Consider the following 16,520-nt stretch of genomic DNA (forward strand, 5'->3'; position numbering starts at 1 on the left):
AGTCCACGACCCTCACCCCCAGTCCACGACCCTCACCCCCAGTCCAAGACCCTCACCCCCAGTCCATTCTGTAGACACGCAGCACTCATTATGGGGTACAGACTGCAAACAAAGAAGCAAATGGACTTAAAGCGCAACTCCATTCCTCCTGAAAGAATGGCCAAAAAGCCCATGAATTGGCCATGCCACTGTGTCATCTCCATCACATGAGCTTAAAAGCTCGGGTGAAAAGCAGGGTAGAGAGAGAGAGAGAGAGAGAGAGAGAGAGAGAGAGAGAGAGAGAGAGAGGGGGGGGGGGTAGAGGTGTGTGAGAGGACAAGGGAGACAGGGGTAGGGAGGAAGAGAAAGATATTGAAACAGTGAAGGAAAGAGAAAGACAGGAGACAAGATGGAGAGACATTGAGAAAGAATGGGGGTTGAAGTTAGCTTGAGATGTTAGGAACCAATAACTGAACTTTAACGTCCTCCATCTTGCTTGCTTAAGCTACACACACATTCAAGCTGATAAATACAGAACCAGATATAGTAGCTATACATGACAATAAATACCATTAGGCCTACTTTATGAAGTGGACAATTTAATGTAATGTTCCTTCTCCATCTGTTTTTGAGTCACTTTTTCATCTTCACTGCAAGTCTATTTAACACAATTACATGTTCCTATTTCCATAGTTAGGTCAGGGATAATTGCACATAGAGCCATTATCAAGCTTAAGAGGCCAGGATAGAAGACCTTGTCTTGTAATTTTGTGTGTTTTATGTTACAAGAGTAATTTTGTGGGTCTGTATTGGAATCCATTTTCGTGTAGTCTACACAACGAAATGATTAAGCCGGCTAGTCCACCGAGGTAGTCATTAAAATGTACAATGCTTGAGAGATCTTACAACCAAACATACAAATGGCGGTTCCAAACAAATAATTTAGTAGGCTACCAGACACAAACAGCTGGTCGCTACACAAACACACCAACCTTGCGGCATCAATTTCTTAATTTAGAGACCAACTGATATGACATTACAGTATGCCGACAAGGTGAACGATGCTGCTGAATCTCTCTTGACTGTGTTTGTTTCTTCAATATCCATCAGCGGAGGTGTTTGTCCAATGTAGCCGAATATAGGCCCATTGCTTACGTAACAGACGTGGTCGTGTCCCCGTCGGAGGTTACATGGCCGACGTTCGCCCGCACCCGGGATCGAAACCGCCAACAAGCGCGACAACTACGCCAACGAAAAGCGAACTTTTCTTTTGCGCGGGTGGCCTGTAAAAATAGTTACCTGAGGAGTGAGTTTAACCGATATAACCTACACCAGCTACACTACGAGGATTAACCTTACACCGTTGAAAACGCACGTGAAAGAATACACAAGGGTTGCTTCTTTCAATCATAATTTAAAAAGCGTAGAGAAAGTTCTTCCATATCCAAGAATATATATATATATATATATATATATATATATATATATATATATATATATATATATATATATATATATATATATTTGTGCTTAAATGATTTGACATTTTCTAAACTGACGTGTGGTTGGTGTTATTGTTCTCTTGTCCTGAACCTTCATGTGGCGCTGTGACTATTCAGAACGTTTGAGTACATACAGTGCCCGCGGGCATCACTTTTTCTCTTCTTCCTCTTCGAACTTGCTAGCTAGCTAGCTAGCTAGCACCTCTACATTTTTATATGATTTGTCTTTTGATTTACAATCTTGCTACATTTGAACTGAATCCTGTATGAGACATTTTCGAAGTCTACCATTAAGTTCAAAGACGGACAGCCACACATAGCAACCCTTTTAGTCAAGTTGTGAGGCTAGCCAGCCAGCTATAATCTTTTATGATGGTGGAGAAATGCGATTTTAGCGGTCTGCAAAGAGGTGAGTGGCTAACTAGACGATATTGAACACGTTAATGTTTATTGTTTAGTCTTCATATTACCGTACAAAGCCAAGCTAAAATGTAGCTTGTCAAAGCAAATATGAATATGGTTGAGCTAGCTATCTAGCTGAGTCTGTGTGTGAGTGTGCGCGAGGAGGAGAGTGGCTGGATATGAACTAGCGTTAATCTAGTGAAAAGCCGTCTGTTGTTTCAAACTTCAATCTAGCTAGGTATGTGCAAAATGTATGATTTGGTCTAAAGTTTATATCTGTTATATCAACCCATTGATTCCCAGTCGTCCTTAAATGCAAACATGTCAGACTTTTGAACAATTCAGCAACGTAAACAAGACACTTTAGTCAATCTAAAATAGCTCAGTGGTTACAGTATTTGACTGCAGATCAAGAAGTCGCGCGTCGTAATCTCCCCTGTTGCTTAGGAGAAAAACATTTAATATAACGAATATGAGAAAAGTAAAAAAAAAAAAAAAAAAAACGAAACTATGATTAATGTAAAACAGTTCTGTTGTTTTCTCCTTCTGCCTTCATGATGACGTACAGGCGATGAAGCCCACTCACCCTGACCTTCCCTCCCTCCTCCCTCCCTGTAGTGGTTCTCCAAGCCCCAGAGATGGAAGACGACTCCCCCACCCTGAGGCCTCGTCGTATCCAGAACCAGAACGTGGTCCACCGTCTGGAAGGCCGGCGCATCTCCTCGGGCCGCCCTGGAGCACACTGGTACCGGGTCCGCTGCCTCCACCAGAACCTCTTCCCCAACTTCACTGTGGTGAACGTGGAGAAGCCCCCTTGCTTCCTGCGCAAGTTCTCCCCGGACGGGCGCTGCTTCATAGCCTTCTCCTCCGACCAGACGTCCCTGGAAGTGTACGAGTACCAGGGCAGCCAAGCGGCCGAGGACCTGCTGCTGGGCCAGGACGAGAAGACCCTCTCCAGTGGCAACGACCAGGTAGGGACCAGGTAGCGACCAGGTAGCGGTGTGGTTAGGGCTGGCTGCTGTGGCCTAAAATGCATATCACTTTATAATTTGAAGCACGGACAGAAAAACTTGAAACATGTTCTTTTTGTTTTGTCTTCTCACAGCATTCCCTCAACATCCGCGGCCGTCTGTTCCAGCGCTTCTTCTCCCTCCTGCACGTCACTAACGTGGCGTCCAACGGCGAGCACCTCAACCGGGAGTGCAGCCTGTTCACCGACGACTGCCGCTACGTCATCGTGGGCTCCGCCGCCTACGTGCCGGAAGAACCCCCGCCATACTTCTTTGAGGTTTACCGGAACAACGAGGCGGTGAACCCCAACCCCCGCTCGCCGCTGGAGGACTACTCGCTGCACATCATCGACCTGCACACGGGACGCCTCTGTGACACGCGCTCCTTCAAGTGTGACAAGATCGTCCTGTCACACAACCAGGGGCTGTACCTGTACAGAAACATCCTGGCTGTGCTGTCGGTCCAGCAGCAGACCATACACGTCTTCCAGGTAAGGGCTGACACACACACACACACACACACACACACACACAGGTATAGAGTCACACACACAGACGTAACACACACACATACAGACATAGACGCACACACACAGGCGTAGAGACTCACACATACACACACCCTAAACCTAACCCTATATATACCCTAGGATATAATAGCACACGTTAACAGGAAGTGCCCCTCTCCTCTGTGGTCAGGTGACACCAGAGGGCACGTTCCTGGACGTGAGGACCATTGGGAGGTTCTGCTACGAGGACGACCTCCTCACCCTCTCTGCCGGGTACTCTGAAGCGCTGGCGGAGGGCCAGCCCAGCTTCCCCCGCCTCTTCACGGAGAAGACCATCAACTCCCTGAAGCACCGGCTGCTGGTGTTCCTGTGGCGGCGTGCGGAGCAGGACGGCAGCGCCACGGCCAAGCGCCGCTTCTTCCAGTTCTTCGACCAGCTGCGCCAGCTCCGCATGTGGAAGATGCAGCTGCTGGACGAGCACCACCTGTTCATCAAGTACACCAGCGAGGAAGTGGTCACTCTCAGGGTCACTGACCCCTCCCAGGTGAGCTGCACCCCCCCACACAGTCTGTATAGTCACTGACCCCTCCCAGGTGTGCTGCACCCCTCACACAGTCTCTATAGTCACTGACCCCTCCCAGGTGAGCTGCACCCCCCCCCCCCCCCCCCCACACACAGTCTGTATAGTCACTGACCCCTCCCAGGTGAGCTGCACCCCCCCACACAGTCAATATAGTCACTGACCGCTCCCAGGTGTGCTGCACCCCCCACACAGTCTCTATAGTCACTGACCCCTCCCAGGTGAGCTGCACCCCCCACACAGTCTGTATAGTCACTGACCCCTCCCAGGTGTGCTGCACCCCCCACACAGTCTCTATAGTCACTGACCCCTCCCAGGTGAGCTGCACCCCCCACACAGTCTCTATAGTCACTGACCCCTCCCAGGTGAGCTGCAACCCCCCCCCCCCCACACAGTCTGTATAGTCACTGACCCCTCCCAGGTGAGCTGCACCCCTCAAACAGTCTCTATAGTCACTGACCCCTCCCAGGTGAGCTGCAACCCCCCCCCCCCCCACACAGTCTGTATAGTCACTGACCCCTCCCAGGTGAGCTGCACCCCCCCACACAGTCAATATAGTCACTGACCGCTCCCAGGTGAGCTGCACCCCCCCACACAGTCTGTATAGTCACTGACCCCTCCCAGGTGTGCTGCACCCCTCACACAGTCTCTATAGTCACTGACCCCTCCCAGGTGAGCTGCAACCCCCCCCCCCCCCACACAGTCTGTATAGTCACTGACCCCTCCCAGGTGAGCTGCACCCCCCCACACAGTCAATATAGTCACTGACCGCTCCCAGGTGAGCTGCACCCCCCCACACAGTCAATATAGTCACTGACCCCTCCCAGGTGAGCTGCACCCCCCCACACAGTCTGTATAGTCACTGACCCCTCCCAGGTGAGCTGCACCCCCCCCACAGTCAGTAGAGTCATTGACTCCTCCCAGGTGTGCTGCACCCTTACAGAGTCTGTATAGTCACTGACTCCTCCCAGGTGAACTGGACCTCTTAAGAGGTGCTACCCATGCTCGTTAGGGAAGTACACTGACTTAACGATGAGGCTGTGCATTCAGTCTGCAATTTATTACAAGCTTTCCTTCTAGCCTTTGGCGGCGGCAACATTGATGTCATCCTGGATTATATTTAAATTGAGTAGTTAATTGTTTGTTCGAACAGCGCTCGTTTGACGTGAACGGCTAGATTAGAAAACACCTGGGCTGAGTTAAGGAGACAACCACCGTCGTGACACTGCTTAGTGTGATTGTGGTTGTTAGGCTTGGTGGAGCCAGCTAACTAAAATATGCCCAGGGCATGTTGAACCTCCTTTGTAGTCCTGGCCCCTGTTCTCTGGCTGTAGTGTGTGTGTGTGTGTGTGTGTGTGTGTGTGTGTGTGAAGGCTGTGGTTGGGTTAGGGACAGGTGGCAGCATTGTCCTCCCTCTCTCTGACAGCCCTGAGTGAGACCTCTCTGTATTGATCAGCCCCATTACTACAGGTGATCAATTCCCAGCTCCTCTCTCTTTAAACCACTGCAGAGCTAATATGATGAGCCATTCATTTTAAGTGTTGAAAATTGCTATAAAGAGTTCATGAAAGTGCTTGATGACAGGATGAGAGTGAGAAAGGGTGAGTTTGAGAGTGCTTTATACGAATTTACCAGTGTGTTTATAAAGTCCTCTCCTCCCCCCGCCCCTCCCCCGCCCCTCCAGCCGTCCTTCTTTGTGGTGTACAACATGCTCAGCACGGAGGTGCTGGCCGTTTTCGAGAACACATCAGACAAGCTGCTGGAGCTGTTTGAGAACTTCTGTGACCTGTTCCGCAACGCCACGCTCCACAGCGAGGCTGTCCAGTTCCCCTGCTCCGCCTCCAGCAACAACTATGCCCGCCAGGTCCAGAGGAGGTAGGCAAAGGCGTTGGCCTTATGGTGACGTGATTCCTTGGTTCGTTTATTTATTCATTAAAAAAAGGATATTCCTGTTATGGTCAAATCCCCCTGGTTGTGCGCGTTGTCTTGTCCAAGGAAATAAAAGAGAATTTCAAGCTAGTGTGTGTGTTCTCCGCTTGTGTGTGTGTGTGTGCTTGTGTGTGTGTTGTCAGGTTCAAGGACACCATCGTGAACGCTAAGTACGGGGGTCACATAGAGGCGGTGCGCAGACTGCTGGGGCAGCTCCCCATCAGCGCCCAGTCCTACAGCAGCAGCCCCTACCTCGACCTCTCTCTCTTCAGCTACGACGACAAGTGGGTCTCTGTCATGGAGCGGCCCAAGACCTGCGGAGACCACCCCATCCGGTAGGACACCACATCAAACAACAACATCCCATAATGAGCAGCAACATCCCATAATGAGCAGCAACATCCCATAATGAGCAGCAACATCCCATAATGAGCAGCAACATCCCATAATGAGCAGCAACATCAGAACTGTGGGCAGAGGAAGGCCTGTGTGACAGGTGTACATGGAGACTGTGTCTCTCTCTCTCTCTCTCTGTCTCTCTGTCTCTCTCTCTCTCTCTCTCTCTCTCTCTCTCTGTGTCTCTCTCTCTGTGTCTCTCTCTCTGTGTCTCTCTCTCTCTCTCTCTCTGTGTCTCTCTCTCTCTCTCTCTCCCATGCCCTCAGGTAACCAAGGCAACACAGGAAAGGTACAGGGTCTTTGCTGATAAAATGATAGGTTCATTTTACAGGCTGGATTGCAGCCTTATTGCAGTGCAATATTACTGTGGCTCCATGTTGATCAGTAAATGTGTTCATTTATGAACTAGTAGACACAATTCACTGCATTGCTACTGGCTGTTTTAGGTAAAGTAAAGTTTCATTATTGGTTTATTAATGGTTTAAAATTTGGCTCATCTTGCCTGTAAGGATATGAAATGTAAGGAACACTGCAGGGGATGTTTCTCTCTGACGTGTGTCTAACTTGTCTATAGAAAACCATTTCCTCCAGCAGAAAGATACATATTTATATATACCTGTGCAACATGGGTTTCAACCCTGAACCATGAAAACCCCCTCTAATCTCTTTGACTGCTCCTCTCCTTTCTCCCTCTCATTTTCTCCTATCTCTCTCTCTCCCCCCCTCTGCTTTCTCCATCTCCCCCTTCTATATCTTGGTTTCACTCTTTCCCTTTTGTCTTCTACTCATTGCCTGCATCCATCCTCTTTTCTATAACTTTTTTGTTGTTGTTCCCTTTCCCCCCATCCGCTTTCTCCCTCCTCTCTCTGCCCCCCGCCTCCCTCCCAAATCTCCCTCTCCTTCTTTCCCTCCCTCCTCCAGGTTCTACGCCCGGGACTCGGGTCTGCTTAAGTTTAAGATCCAGGCGGGCCTTCTGGGCCGTCCTATCAACCACGCTGTCCGCCGGCTGGTGGCGTTCACCTTTCATCCTTTCGAACCCTTCGCCATTTCAGTGCAGCGCACCAACGCAGAGTACGTGGTCAACTTTCACATGCGCCACGTTTGTGTGGAGAGATCCTCCCAGACCCACTAACATTTTACCGCTGGAACCCTGGAGAACCACAGAGGACTGGTCCATTGTGCAGAACCCTGGAGAACCCGGATGTCCATTGTGCAGAGTGCTGCTTCAGCCTGCTTCGGCCCGGCCCTGGCTGGGCTGAGAGGGGCTGCAGGCAGAGGAGGGGAACGTGGCCGACCGAGGGGCTGAATAGGAAGGAGCCATGGGTGGCCGGAGGAGAGAAAAGGAGAAGGGGTGGGAGGCAGAGGAGAGAAGGGGGGTTTGGACAGGAGTCCCCCTGTTTCTCCACCTGCAGCTGAACTTTTCAGCTTTTAGGTTCAGTTTTATACTCTTACATGTGTACATCGATATTTTATGTTGCTCTTTAGATGTGTATATATTTTGTTTCAATAAAATGATTTCAACCTAGTTCTTGTGTTTGGAGCAACATTACGGCTGAGGGTAGTGAGGGAGGCCAGGGGTTGAGGGCACTGTGCTATCAGTAGGGGGGTTTCAGGAACAGAAATGCGACTGGAACAAAGAGAGATAGTCAGAATTCCTTAGTTCATCCTGGCTGCTAACGCAGCCTGGGAGTACAGGAGGAACACGACAGATCCTCGTTAGTGAGGCACACAGACGCTGGAGCTGCGTTCCTGGGATTCTCTACCAGTCTGCCTGCCTGCCTGCCTGCGTCTGTCTGTATCCTGTCTGTCTGTCTGTGTCCAGTCTGCCTGCCTGCCTGCCTGCGTCTGTCTGTCTGTATCCTGTCTGTCTGTCTGTGTCCAGTCTGCCTGCCTGCCTGCCTGCGTCTGTCTGTCTGTATCCTGTCTGTCTGTCTGTGTCCAGTCTGCCTGCCTGCCTGCCTGCCTGCCTGCCTGCCTGCCTGCCTGCCTGCGTCTGTCTGTCTGTATCCTGTCTGTCTGTCTGTCTGTCTGTGTCCTGTCTGTCTGCCTGCCTGTCTGTGTCCTGTCTGTCTGTATTCCTGTCTGTATCCTGTCTGTCTGTCTGTCTGTATTCCTGTCTGCCTGTCTGCCTGACTTGTGGCCTGTCTGCCTCTGTTCTGGGGCACTTTTTGGGAGACCAAGCTGATGATGATGGATTAGTTGGATTGTTCTGGCTTTTAGACTGAGATGTGAGGGGGGTGGGGTGGGGTGTTCCTGTGAGGGGGGGCTCCTGTGAGGGTGGGGGGGGGGGGAAGCTAAACCACCTCAGAAATCCAAAATCATCATCATCCTTCCAGTGTTCATCACACGGCATGAGGCATGAGAAAGACTTCCCCCACTGGTGTTTCTGATTGAGAAGATGAAGAAGGGCTGTGAGATTAGGAGGTGTGATTGATTATATTATTCACTCCTCCCTCCCCCCCTCACAGGATCCTCCCCAGCTGCTTCTCTGGTTAGCTCTCTCATAGGAAATGTCTGGCTTGCTCTCTCATAGGAAATGTCTGGCTTGCTCTCTCATAGGAAATGTCTGGCTTGCTCATGTAGGAAATGATTCTGCTGTCATGTCTTTGAGTGATTCCAGCAAGTAATTCTGTTCTGTGTCTGAAGAGATCTGCTCTGAGTCTATAGATGTTTGGTATGAAGAGATCTGGGGTCGTATTCACAAAACATCTTAAATCGAAAAGTATCTCCCTTGCATCTCACTTGCTGATTTAAGAGAAACATTGAAAAATAATGGTTGTGTCAGGCCTAATATTAAAACTAAGGTCAAAGAGTATTTCCCTGAGCATTGAAATGAACCATGATGTGGTAGCTCCTTCTACAATATTTCTATGTTGAAATCACAGACCCATCCATGATCACCCAATCACTGGGTATAATAAGGAAGTTTGTTCATGAAATATGACATCATCCCTAGCAACGAGGGCAACCCTACCCTTTATCTAAACTCACGGGTTTCCGTTTGTAAAAGTTGGTCTCAGCAGCTTTGACAATAGATTTTAGAGATAACTCTTAGCTAGAAAACCTTTACTGCTATTTGGGAGACTTCTTAGTTGTAAGTTAGTTGTCTCTCCTGGAGTAAGTCTCGACTGGAGCAATCTGCTGTGAGTGTATACTAACACTTAACACTCTGCAACAGGATGTCATGGGACACATTGATGAGGGTTGCCTAGCGACAGGTCATCCTGTTGTTGAAGCGATCTCTTTTCACCCTCTCCTCACTTCTTTCCACCCTTACCTCACCTCTCCTTCCCTCCCCTTTCCTCTGTCTGGGGTTAAGTGGTGAACAGCAGCAGGTGGATGGGATTAGATGTTCACCTGGCGTCCTCTTCAACAGGCTAATTGAATATCACATCCAGTCCCTGGGCAGATGGGTTGGGGGTGGGTGGGAAGGGGGGAGGAGGGGAGAGGATATGATCGTGGGTGAATGGGTCATGTGGGAGGAAGGGGGGGGGGAGGGAGGTGTGCAGGGATGAGGAAGGGGGGGGGGGAGGTGTGCAGCGATGAGGAAGGGGGGAGGGAGGGAGGTGTGCAGGGATGAGGAAGGGGGGAGGTACAAAGAAAGGATGAAATGAATACAACTGCAGAGGAATAACTAGATGGTGACTTGTGTTAATTCACATGTTTTTGCTCTAGGGCCTATTGGAACAAGGCCCTTTTTTCTTATAGTGTGTGAAGTGAGAGGAAGAGAGGGTGAGGGAGAGGATTTGAATAGAATACGGTGCTGGTGGGGGGGTAGTAACTGTGGAGTGGAAGGGAGTGGGAGGCCGTATGAGGCTGGAGGGGGGGGGGGGTTGTGGGGGGGGCACAGATAGGTGGGAAAACATCCTATCACAGTGATGTGTACTCTTCCAGAAGCTCAAGGCACAATACATTCAGTATCTTTCAACTTTTGTCTCATGTATTTAGTCTTGAATGACATCTCGCAGCTCTTTCAAAAATATGACATTTTGTCTGGCAGAACTATTGCTCTTGAAGAGGAACAATTGCTCTCCTGTACGTTCCAGACTGAGGCTTCCTTCAACACTTTCAACATTACCCATCTCCTAGTGTTGTATCTGACATCCTGTCGTACTGTTTCGCGAGAGAACGCACTCACCTTATTGTTTGAAGAAGATTTAATTGTGTTGATTCAACTGTAGAATGGTGGAAGTAATAACGCTGTTCTCATAAAGCTTATTAGCGCTGCCACAAGAGGGAACTGGACCCTTTGGTGAGGTCTGCTACAAAAGGTAAAGTTAAACTCACTTCTCAGTGTAAACATACTGCTGACCTGTGCCAAATACCGACCACCCTCTCCACCGAATTGCTTGCTATTTGCTGGGGTGGCTGGCTAAAGTGATGTCTGTGAAAGGTGGTGGTTGTGTGTGACAGTCAAAGGACTCAGAGCGTGTGTGTGATGGAGGAGGAGATAGTGACGAGCATCGCGATGACACCTGTGACAGGTGGACTGGACCTGGTGCTTCTGTACGGGAGGGATGTCCTGGTGCTTCTGTACGGGAGGGATGTCCTGGTGTTTCAGGGAGGGAGGGATGTCCTGGTGTTTCAGGGAGGGAGGGATGTCCTGGTGTTTCAGGGAGGGAGGGATGTCCTGGTGTTTCAGGGAGGGAGGGATGTCCTGGTGTTTCAGGGAGGGAAGGCCTGCTTCTGCTGGGCTGCCAGCCACCTGGTTCTCTAAAGCCTTGGTCAAAACAACCTTATTCATCGCTGAAGTGTAACCAAACCATTTCAGCCGTTAACCCGTTTATATTTTCCGTTTAAGATTTCTGATGAAAAGCAGTGTCAGGGGAAGGAAGAACACTACCAACTCCTCCCTGTGATTTGTCAAAGTACCTTGAAAAAGCAATTGTATGTCACAGATTTCTTAAAAAGCTTTTGACCGCAAGGAGCAGAAAACCTTTTACAAAGATTTGTCGGAAACAAAACCTGGATTCATGAGTTCAGTCATGTGAGTAAATGAATCCTAGTGGTCCAACTCAAAAAGAGAGGTTTTGGAGTTTAGTTAGACAAACTAGGTTTATTATGATTTGTACCAGCAGAGCTAGACCCCACTACCTGCAACAGAGTGTGTTCCTGTGCAGGTTAGAAGACCTGGGCGGCACACACACACATGCCTATTGCGAAGCCTGACCTTGGTTTTCCTGCAGATGCAGTTTCTGTGCAGAAGCCTTAGCTGTGGTCTGCCTGGTAACCAGGCATCGCTAATTGCTGTAGTCTTGGCAACGTCGCAGCCAATGTGATCCTGGGAAAGGGCAACAATCATAAATGCTTCCTGGTATTTCAGCCTGAAGGACTGATGCTGTTACTGAGTGGGCCATGGAGAGCAGGGGAGAGGGAGGGAAAGAAAGAGGGGGGGGGGGAGAACGAGAGAAACAGGTAGGGAGAGAGAAAGAGAGCAAGGTAGCGAAAGAGGGAAATAGAAAGGGGAAGGTAGAGAGAGAAAGACAGAAAGAAAAAAGAGACAGGGAGAGAGGGAGCATAAGGGGTAAGGAAAGAGAAAGAGGAGAGAGAGAGCATAAGGGGTAAGGAAAGAGAAAGAGGAGAGAGAGAGGTCTGGTGGTTCCATTAAGGATGGGAAGCAGGGAGATCTGACCACAGCATCAGGCCATAGATTAGATTCACTAACCCTCAAATCCATCATATGTGAACCTTGACCTCTGTCAGCTTGGCTGCCAGCTGATGCTCCAGACACCAGGAAATGACCTTGGTCTGACATTCCCAGGGCTGGGGATTCTTCACAAGTCTGTGACTTCTTCACAAGACCTCTTCTGTGTACTCGAGCAGTGGTTGTTAGCCCTGGTCCCCCGGGCCCCCTGTCCTGCGTGTTCCAGATGTTTCCCTGCTCCAACACGCCTGATCCTAATAAATGGGGTCGTTATCAAGCCATGCTGAAGCCTGAATCAGCCACCTTGTTCTCCTGCCCTGCCTGGACGTTCAATCAAACTGCTCAGATCACAAGGCACCCACTTTAGGCATCAAACTCATCTGTCATTAAAAGGCATCGAAGACATTCCTTTATTTGATGATGACTGTGGCTACATTATCACAAAAGACTGTTATTTTTTTCCCTGATCATAAGTACCCGCAAATTTGACATGCAATGACAATCGGACACAACTCCCAGAGCGCAGTGGAATAGGACTTCGGTGGAAGGAGAAGTATCTCAACACGCCATGCTTCAGATTACCTCACTCCTGTGATTACCCCCCAACCCAAAGAGTCAGCTGCATGACGCATACTGCAAAATTAAGATGGCCTTGTAGGAAAAGTAACACTTACCTTCCTTGAGTCTAACCACCAAAACACTGTTAGAACAGGGCACTTCTGATCCCTGCCTCTCTCTTGTACTTTTACTTTGGAGAAAAACATCAAAATTATTAAAATGTCAAAAGGAAAACATGTCTCCTGTTGAACATTAAGAAAAAGACCTTGAGTAACATAGAAGATTCCTCTCAGTCAAACTGAAGTAATGACTGATGAATGTGTTGCAAGTAGGCAGCTTAGATTTGTTCCATAATCTCATGTTCATATTTACATTTCATTTAGCAGACGCTCTTATCCAGAGCGACTCACAGTACAGGGACATTCCCCCTGAGGCAAGTAGGGTGAAGTGCCTTGCCCAAGGACACAACGTCATTTTGCATGGCCAGGAATCGAACCGGCAACCTTCTGATCAATAGCCAGGTTCCCTAACTGCTCAAGCATGGAGGGAGAGAGAGGTGGAGGGAGAGAGAGGTGGAGGGAGGGAGAGAGAGAGAGAGAGAGAGAGAGAGAGAGAGAGAGAGAGAGAGAGAGAGAGAGAGAGAGAGAGAGAGAGAGAGAGAGAGAGAGAGAGAGAGAGAAAATGTAATTACTTACCTAAATGAGGCACTCTGACACTGGAGCATGTCCCGGTATCTGACGCATGTTCTGCAGAGGTATGCTGTGAAGCCTGGTCTGAATACTCGACAAAATCAACATTAAATGACAAGACAAGCACAGATCTTGATTGGTTGATAGGTGTAAGGTCAGTGTCACCTGTTACCATACAGAACGAGGAAGAAGTTTTACTTAGACTTGGACTTAGAGCATTCTACTCCAGATGTGCATGCACGTGCGCGTGTTTCCACACCTCAGTGAACGTGTGTGTTAGTGTGTGCTCCTTTGTGCGTGTGTGTGTATTTGCGTGTGTGTGATTTGCACCATAGTATAAATGAACCAAGCACATTTCACATGGGGTTGGTTTGTGTGCGTTTATGTGACCATGTGTGTTTGTGTGACCATGTGTGTTTGTGTGACCATGTGTGTTTGTGTGACCATCCCCCCTATTTTGACGATCTGAAACGCAAGTATCAAAACGCAAAGCGCAAGTAACTTTGTGGGCGTGACTTCAGCTTGGTTGTTATTTTGCCGGCGGGATAAATGACTTTGCGCCTGGCGCAAATCTAAAAAGGGTTGGTCTGAAGTAGCTACATTACTAATGGGTGTGGTTTGGGCGTAACGTGCAATAAACCAATCAGAGCATCATCTCACATTCCCTTTAAGAGCAGCGCTTGTTCCATAGCGAATTGCTATTATAACGGCGGATTTGCCAGGCGCACGCCAGCGGTTCACAGCCGAGAAGATCGACGTTGTCGTCAGGGCCGTAAAATATAGAGAAGTGACATTGTATGAGAAAGGCAGAGCAGTTTTCTCATTGCACTGAATTGCCCACTCATGCTACTCATTCAAATTATTATTCTTATTTTTACATGTATATATATATATATATATATTTTTTTAATTGTTATATTTTAAAATTGTTTAGTTCTTAGAATTAGTTTAAGTAATGTACTTAATTTATACCAGCATATGTTTATTGTTTGCACCTTCCTACCACAGCAAATCGCGTATTTGTGTAACATAAGCTTCATGGCGAATAAACCGAATTCTGATTCTGATGGGCATGGGAGAAGAAACCCAACCAAATTAGCTTCGGTTAAACAGTCATGGGAGGAAATTGCCACCGTTGTTACAAATGAAGTTCACATACATAGAAATTTCTTATGAAAATCTTTTTATAATCATTGAAGAAATGTAACACGCCATAAATCAAAACAAAGTAACTTAACTTCGCAGAAAGAAGACCCTGGCCCCGCCAGCAGTGTGCACGGACCAAGCTTGCGCCCTTAAAATAGCATCTGAATATTACGCCATTGACTTTAAACCACGTTTTTCCTGGTCAGTGGCGGAATTGTTTTTCGGAAACTGCAAAATAGCACCAGGGAACGTTTGCGCCGGAACACGCCTCCTTTTTCGCTGAACCGCCCACGGGAGCGCAAAGTCATTTCGACGTGCGTCTGTGGAGGGAAAAGTCGGCTTTGCGTCGAGTGCAAACTAGGAATGACACTTGCGTCGTTGACTAAGTCAATTGCGCTGGGTGCAAGATAGGGCCCCATGTGTCTTTGTGTGACCATGTGTGTCTTCACTACTGTACATCTCCTCTGATATGCACTGTTCTGTTAGGGTTAGCTGGTTACGTCATGTTGTTCACCCTGGTCCTCCATCACTGAGGGTCACTGATCACTGAGGAGTGATCTGTAACTGGACATCTTCTCTTCCTGTTTCCTGTCTCCACGGTTACACTGTAGCATTTGACGTGATATACGATACGTGTCTCTACGGTACGAGTTTGAGTGCAGTGTCAACATTTAATAACAAGTAGCTTACCACCCTGTCTTCCCTGTTCTGACGGGCTGGGAGGGGGGAGGTTGGTGAAGTGTCGGTTTGTGTCCCTGGTGGAAATCGTAAAAAATGAAGACACGCTTCATGAAATTGGTTTGTCAGTACGAGTGGGAAGGTTAGAAGACAACAAATATTTGATTTGGTTTTACAAACTAATATTTGATTTTCTGTGTGTGGGAGGGGGGGGTGATGAGGTGGGGGGGGGAGGGGCAGGTAGGGGAGGGGAGGAAGAGGAGTGTCAGAAAGGAAGAGGGTGAGGGGGGAGAGGGTGAGGGGGGAGAGGGGAGGGGGGAGAGGGGAAGGGGGAGAGGGGAGGGGGGGAGAGGGTGAGGGGGGAGAGGGGAGGGGGGAGGGGGGGAGAGGGGAAGGGGGGAGAGGGGAGGGGGGAGAGGGGAGGGGGGAGAGGGGAGGGAGGAGGGGGCGAGAGGGGAGGGGATTGTCTAGTTCTCTTACATGTTCATAATCATGTGTTAATAATGTGTGGTCCCTTCACTGTGGACTTTGGCAACCCTGTTAAACCTGCACAGTCCTGCCAACAAACCATGTACAATAACAAAAATTGAGAGAGCGAGAGAGCAAGAGAGAGAAATGAGAGTCCAAGGTTAGAGAATAGACACAAAATAGAGAGTGACAGTTCAAGGCTAAAAGATTACCAAGATTTCCTCTCCCCCCCCCCCCCTCTCACTCTTTCTCTCTTGTTCTTATTTGGGGGTTTGAGGGTGTATAGAGGGTGACAAACACATTTTGGGGAACGTGTTTAGCTAGACGAGTTGATCTACATATGTCACTTCGTTCTGGAGTCTGTGGTTGTTAATGTGTGTTTGGTGTTAGATTTGGTGGACGCTGCCCCCTGGTGGTGAGATTGTTTTTAGACAGACACGGAGCAGTTAGACAACACGGGGACGGAGAAGACCATGCTTACAGGATCACAAAGAACTGTTGGTAAACATTTTTTTAAAGAATGTTTAAGCTAAATGAGAACATTGTACCCAAAACCCATGTATCTGGTGTGGGTAGAAGTGGAAATATTTAGTTTATTTATTTATATATATATATATATATATATATATATAAGATATATATATCGATATATATAGAAATATATATTTATCTATATATTTATACATATGTAACAACACGTGAATGTAGTACTCTCTAAATAACAGGGTGACTTCATACAATGCATTCACGTATTGTTCCACTAACGGCCACTGGAGGGCAGCAGAATGACATGACACAGGAGCAAGCACGACGTTCACCTGCATGTCCGGCTGCAGTGGAGCAGTCAGAAGTGTTGTGAGGTTGTTCAGTCTGTGTACAGTCTGACACATACTGCATATATACATACAGTACTCTGCAAAAGTCTTAGGCACAATAAAAATAAAAAAAGTTAAAGAGAAATGCTTTAAGAAATAATGAAATTAAAAAATTAACAAAAGGTTGAGCAAAATTGCACTTTTATACTGCTGCA

General features: G+C 48.2%; 1 protein-coding gene across 1 annotated transcript; it reads left to right on the forward strand.

The window, feature by feature from the left end:
* Positions 1-1,579: 1,579 nt before the first annotated feature.
* det1 (DET1 partner of COP1 E3 ubiquitin ligase) lies at positions 1,580-7,832 on the forward strand. Its single transcript, XM_084673342.1, has 7 exons — positions 1,580-1,890; positions 2,502-2,854; positions 2,989-3,384; positions 3,593-3,946; positions 5,667-5,857; positions 6,055-6,246; positions 7,229-7,832. Exons 1-7 carry the CDS (start codon positions 1,851-1,853, stop codon positions 7,437-7,439), a joined length of 1,737 nt encoding a protein of 578 aa, XP_084529468.1. The 5' UTR covers positions 1,580-1,850; the 3' UTR covers positions 7,440-7,832.
* The last annotated feature ends 8,688 nt before the right edge of the window (positions 7,833-16,520 follow it).

This window comes from Hypomesus nipponensis, chromosome 14, assembly GCF_054491055.1.
Source record: "Hypomesus nipponensis isolate SF chromosome 14, ASM5449105v1, whole genome shotgun sequence".
In the NCBI taxonomy this organism is placed as follows: Eukaryota; Metazoa; Chordata; class Actinopteri; order Osmeriformes; family Osmeridae; genus Hypomesus; species Hypomesus nipponensis.